Source organism: Notothenia coriiceps, unplaced genomic scaffold (genome assembly GCF_000735185.1).
Source record: "Notothenia coriiceps isolate Sejong01 unplaced genomic scaffold, NC01 NC01_scaffold00002622, whole genome shotgun sequence".
Lineage (NCBI taxonomy): Eukaryota > Metazoa > Chordata > Actinopteri > Perciformes > Nototheniidae > Notothenia > Notothenia coriiceps.
This window is the reverse complement of record NW_011335323.1, coordinates 46,176-52,420: the sequence shown is the minus strand read 5'-3', so window position 1 is coordinate 52,420 and position 6,245 is coordinate 46,176. Positions and strand designations below refer to the sequence as shown.

Here is a 6,245-nt window from a genome sequence, read left to right as displayed (position 1 = left end):
TCCTTCTCTTTCTCGTCTCTCCCATTTTCCTCGTTGTTTTGTGTATGTTGTTGGTTTTTGGGTACGATATGTATTGTCATGGGGGGGGGAGTTTCTGCGGAAGGATAGTCCGAATAGGCCCATGGCCGTATTTTCAGAGAGTTCTCATAGTTGCCAGGTTTTACTCGGCGTGTTCTTTGGGGTAATAGCGAGGAGACCTGGGTAATGGGGATGGTTGGAGTGATCCATAATCACCATCAGCTGCCGGTGCGGACGAGCTTGGCAGGTCGTTCGCGCATGGTCACTTTCGGCCCACAAAGCTACTCGCCCCCCCACCGTCCGCGCAAGCAGCCCTCCCGTTTTCCCTGACGTCCTTTGAGACGCACTCTATAGAGATACTTTCGCAACGCGCCACGTGGAAGTTCCGTTCTCCGGTTGAACTCGGAATTGGTGTGATCCTAAACTACTGTGCAAGTCAAGTTACTTCGCAGGCTAATGGGACCTCGACTCAAAGGCTCTGAGGTCAAACATCTCCTCCAGTGCCTCATTTCGGTTTGAAGACCGGGGTCGAAGCCGAATTAGTCCTCCGACCAGCTGGCCTGATAGGCGGTTGGAAGACGCAAGCCCGCCTACCACGCCCCACTGCTCGACGCGAGCCCGAAGTGCGGTCTGAGATGCGCCAAGCGGGCCTCTACGGGGACGTGCTCCTTGCGGAGGAGAGAGAAAACTGGCCTTTTCCCCGACAACCTTCGGCAATAGATTGGGTATTTCCCACTGATAATGGACACGTCCCGGGTGTGGTCCTAAAGGCACGCCGCGGTCGAGTTGGGTGTCGTCCTACTTGTCTGGTACTCGGCTCCAACATGCTCTCGGTTTGTGTTGCTTCATTGGGAGGGTCCGAGGACTAAACGGGCGAGGCAGACGCGGTAACCAACCCCTACGTGGGTCGTCCTGTTCGAACCGGCTGCGGGGGTCTACCGGACAGTTTTCTGGAGGTATTGAACCCCTCCTTATTGACGCCTGTGGGCGAGACTAGTATAAAACTCGCTATGGTACGGACGGATTTTGTAGACCCAGTCTTCTCACGGATCAGAGCTCCGTCTTCCCATCAAATCCGTCACCGACCCCTGTTTCGAGGTGTGGGAATCTTTTTGCTGAGTTGCTACCGAGTCTTATCCACCAGATGGCAGACTCACCTCCCTCTGGTATGTTTTTTAGGTGGCGTTACAACCTGGTCCCGCTACCTTACCTTCTCCCGTTCTACCGCTCGGCCCCCGGACTACACTATCGAAACCGGACGCCGTGTCCTGCTTTGTCGAGCTCTGTATGAGGAACCCACAGGCTGTATGACCCGGTGGCCTTCGTACAACTTCATCCCGGTCGCAGCGTACTTTTGGACCGCTACGTCCGGATGAGAAGCTGCGCCAACGGGTGACCTCGTGACTTGCCTAGATCGTAGCCTCCTTGCTAGGTCGCAGAACCACCGGCGTTAGGTCTCGTTTGACTATCAGGGGAGACCAGCGAGGACCTTGTGGGAAAGTTAGAGGGTAGATCCGTGTGGCTAGGACGTTTTTCCTCTCTCTTCTCGTCTTTTATTCTTCCTGTTTGTCCCTTTTGGTTGGTTGTTGCGTTTCTTTTGGGTACGATTCGTATTGTTGTTGCTAGAATCATCACAATCTTTCTGACCCAAACGTTGGTTAAATTTTATATTCCCATACCAGACACACACCATCCGTCATCGTCCCGCCTGACCGGTAAACCCTATGGCCTCAAAGAGCCACCGGCCACGACAACCACCCGGCAATCCGGGTTTACTGCTTTTTCCAATTTATGAAAAAAAAATAATTTAGGATGGTCGGGTTTAAACATCACAGGTCGGGTCCGGGTCGGTTCGGGGTCGGGTGCGGTCGGTTCGGGTTCGGGATCGGGATGGCAAAATATCCGATGGAAACAAGATAGTAGCAAGTTAAAGTGTGTAGTCCGAATGTGACAGTGACACGTCCCTTGGCTAGTCCTCACCCTCGACTCTCTGGATCGATTGTCCAAATAAAAACCAGCGTCAGTGAACGGAGGTGAACGAAGTTTATTTGACAACTTCTTTTTCATTTAGCAAATGTAAGACAAAATATACCAACTTCTTCTTCTTCTTCTTCTTCCTCTTCTTCCTCAACCGTAACCCTCCCTACTTCTGGGAGAAATATACCAGTGTGTACGTCTCGTGTAGTCGTTCACTTTACCAAGAGACGAAAATTGGGCGGTGGATCGATGGTCCCAGATCATGATCCCTCGCTCACCCGTGATAACATGTCGCGGGCCCCTCGTGTACCTCACTCCCCCTTCCCTACATGACGGAACGAAGTTCCGTGGTACCGTCACGTCCTCCACTTGACCTGGAGAGGTTCATATTCAGGGTGTGAGGTCTCATTCCAGACCACCCCTAACTTTTGGCGCTTAGGGATGCGAGTGCAGGTTCCGGATGACTGAGGTATCTAAGATAAGGGATTAAAACGAGGTACGTTGTCCTGGTGTGTGACAGGGGGCGTGGCTGGTATTCTCCTGGCTGCAGATGAGGCACACCTGTTCCCACTTCCCTAATCAACCCTCTCTTTAAGAGCCTGGCCCTCACCTCACTACTCTGCCAGAGTATTATATGCTGTTCGTCGATCCAGAGTGCCTCTCTGCAGCCCAAGCCGAGTTGTTGTTTCTTTTTGCAGTTTTTGTGCAACTTTTTGAGTTTTTGGCCAGGAAGGTTTTCCTTCTGTTTGTTTTTGGACCTTTCTGCTACCAGCCAGCTCCCTGTCGACAGTACCTGCCTTGGCCTAGTATTATTAATTAAACACCTTGAAACTTTTCTTGTGTCTGTCTCTGCTTTGGTGTCCTAGAATCCAAACGCCGCAGTTGTAGCCACAATTAGGGACACAATGGTCCAAAAGGGTAAACCTCAAATTATTATAAAGAGAGACACAAAACATTTTGTGGAGCAGAGTTTTGTACATGATCTGTTTGGTTTTGATTGGGGAAAAATCGATCTGTTTGATGATGTTGAAACTGCATGGTGTTATTTTTATCTTGGTTTTATGGAAATTGTTGATAGACATGCACCCGTGCGTACATTTAGAGTGAAGGGACGAGACAATCCTTGGTTTTCTGCTGAATTGTCTCCTACATGAGAGAAACAAGGCCTGGGCAAAGGCTAGGCAATCAGGCTCAGAGGTAGAATGGCTGCGATTTAGGCAGCTAAGAAATAGCTTCACATCTCAAATCAAAAGTGCTAAGTGGAAGTATTATCTGTCAGTTACCACAAAAAACCTGAATAATCCTAGACAAATTTGGAAAACCATTAAATGGAGATCCACCGGTGAGATCCGTAATGATCTACCTCCTTGCCTTACCACAGCATCTGGCACTATATCGGACAGGGCCACCATGTTAAATTGTTTTAATGAGCATTTTGTGTCCTGTGGCTCTCTGTTTGATTCTGTTTCTAATTCTGCTTCTGTGAACACCACAGTCTGTGACTCTGAACAATGTGGTTTGGAAAACCCCTTCAGTTTTTCTCCTTTTACTATTGATGTTGTTCATGAAGCCTTAACCAAGTTAGATCCTAAGAAACCGGCTGGTCCAGACAACGTAAGGCAAGGCTTTATTTATATAGCACCTTTCAACACAACGTAGAACCTTAATTAAAAAAAATAGCTGCAGATTTTATTGCACCACCTCTCACTACTCTTTTTAACCTCTCCCTCAGCATGAAGACAATTCCAAAAGTATGGAAATCAACTTATGTCCTTGCCTATACTTTATCCTCCATACTACTGTATGCGGACGATACTGTGATGTATTGTGTAGGTCCTTCCATTAAGGAGGCTGTTGTTAAATTGCAGGCTGTTTTTAATATTATTCAGACTCAGCTCTCTCTGAGACTGCCAAGGCACACNTGTCACTAGCTATGTAAACTGTAGTCGCTGTAAATATGCTGTATGATGTCCGTTCAGTTTTCTGTTATGTTTATATGTGTTCATGTGGAACCTACTTGCAGCAGTGCAAGTAGGTTCCACATGAACACATATAAACATAACAGAAAACTGAACGGACATCATACAGCATATTTACAGCGACTACAGTTTACATAGCTAGTGACATTTACAGGTTCCAACAGTTTCCGATTGGATAGCATCTCTCCGTGCTTTAAAAACATTTAGTGGAACCAGATTGCTCAGTTTCCGTTTCAATTGCAGACTGTTCCAAGTTAGCGGAGCTGCACATCTAAAAGCTATCTTCCCTAAGACAGTCCTAGCAGTTGGCACATTTAATAAAACCACAGCATGCGATCTCAGGAAGTAGCCACTTACAATTCGCCGTGAGACCAGGGAGCAGATGTAGGATGGAAGTTTCCCTAACCTGCAGGTCCGCTGCAACTCTGACTACTTTTAAATCCAGGCTGAAGACTTTTCTTTTTGTCGCTGCTTTTAATTGAACTATTCATATCTTAGACTGCACTGTAACTTTTATCCATGTATTTTTTCTTTTAATGTTTATTTTATTAACTTTTCTTTTTAATGACTGAATTTAAATGCCATTTTCTTAATGTCTTTCATTTTTGTAAAGCACTTTGAATTGCCTTGTGTTGAAAAGTGCTATATAAATAAACTTGCCTTGCCTAACATGGCTTTGTATATGAACATGTCCCAGTGACTGAGCCTCCGTACAGTTAGTGAAGGCAAACCAGCCCTGGCGTACAGGGGACAGTGATGGGTTAATGCTTTACAGTTAGTCACACATCTCAGTGCGCTGTGATAGGCGGCATATCAACACTCTTGGTCTCTGTAGGGATCCACTGACACTGCATTAAGTTACATCTAGTAGGGAAACGCATGACGTTACACCACTGCTTTAAAAACTGCTCGTGTCTTTTACAGTTGATTTTAAATATATTTTAATTGTTTATGAAGCTTTAAAGCACCTTGCTGTTCCCTAAATGAGAGATGTTATGTATTCTTGTTTTCCTGCAGATCACTACGGTCGTCCACTGCTTGTATGTTATGTATGAAAGCACCTTTTGTTCTTGTGTCCTTGAACTAGATCTCGTGACTTTCAGATATATAATTGAAAAACTCTCTGGAGTTTTGGGCTACTAGTTTGAAACACGGTCATCTTGACGGTAACGGAGGATGTTCTTTAAAGGGAATAGAAGCCAATTATGTTAAGAATGTGTGCTCCTCTAAATATCTATTTCAAATCCTGAGAGCAAGAAGGCCATCACCGGAATGTGGTTAAAACCATTAAAAAACCTACTTTGGACGATATGATATTTTAAGATGGAAAGGATAACTCTTGCTACAGGGAATCTTTTTGTCGAGATGGGAAAATGGATAATATATGTTACACCAATACGACTATCATTTGTCTAGAAGGGATTTTTTTTGTATTTTTAAGGGTTGTATAATCTTCCTATCTAACTTTTAGCTAGAAAAATAAAACCGGTTTTTCCCAAATGGTCAAACTATTCACACTCAAACCCTCAAAACCCAGCTCTTCAGAACCTCCCTGTCAGACCCCTTAGTCACTTTTACGCTGCTATGGACATCATCTTTTATATATATATCCTGCTTACTTGAAGTAAACGGTTATTCTGTGTTTCTTTTGTATATTATTCAGTGTTCTTGCATTTTAAAGGTCCCGTGTCATAGCCATTTCTACTGATCATAATTCCATTGTTGAGGTCTACTAAAATAGATTTATATTGTTCAATGTTCCAAACTCACATTGGTTTCTCATCCAGCATCTCTGTATAGCATGTGTATTCACTCTCTGTCCTACACGGCTTGTTGGAGCTCCTGCCCCCCCCCCTCCCTGTGAGCCCAGTGGCCGTCTGCGAGACAGTGAGACACAGCCCGAACACACACACACACCCGCAGCCTGGCTGGGAGTTTGTGTGTGTGCCCAGGCTGAGTTCCGCGGTGTCTCGCTGTCTCGCCGACCCCACACACCAGCTCACAGTGTCCCGCTCGTCGCAGCAGCGAGCCTCACAACGTCCCGCCGAGTGTGTGTGTGTGTGTGTGTGTGTGTGTGTGTGTGTGTGTGTGTGTGTGTGTGTGTGTGTGTGTGTGTGTGTGTGTGTGTGTGTGTGTCGGTCTTGCGGAAGCAACCTGTAAAGGGCGAAAAAGAAGGACCCATGTCACTGCAATGCAGACGCCTCGGTAATGCAAACCTGTAGGCGCCTGAAGAGAGTTGTGTGTGTGTGGTGTGTGTGTGTGTGGTGTGTG

General features: G+C 46.3%; 1 protein-coding gene across 1 annotated transcript in view; it reads left to right on the top strand.

The window, feature by feature from the left end:
• The first annotated feature begins 1,028 nt into the window (after nucleotides 1-1,028).
• LOC104968233 (reticulon-4 receptor-like 1) overlaps nucleotides 1,029-6,245 on the top strand; it is a 20,075-nt gene continuing 14,858 nt past the window's right edge. The window contains exons 1-2 of the mRNA XM_010797814.1: nucleotides 1,029-1,116; nucleotides 1,198-1,323. Coding sequence (XP_010796116.1) covers nucleotides 1,029-1,116; nucleotides 1,198-1,323 — 214 coding nt within the window. The remainder of the gene's footprint in view (nucleotides 1,117-1,197; nucleotides 1,324-6,245) is intronic.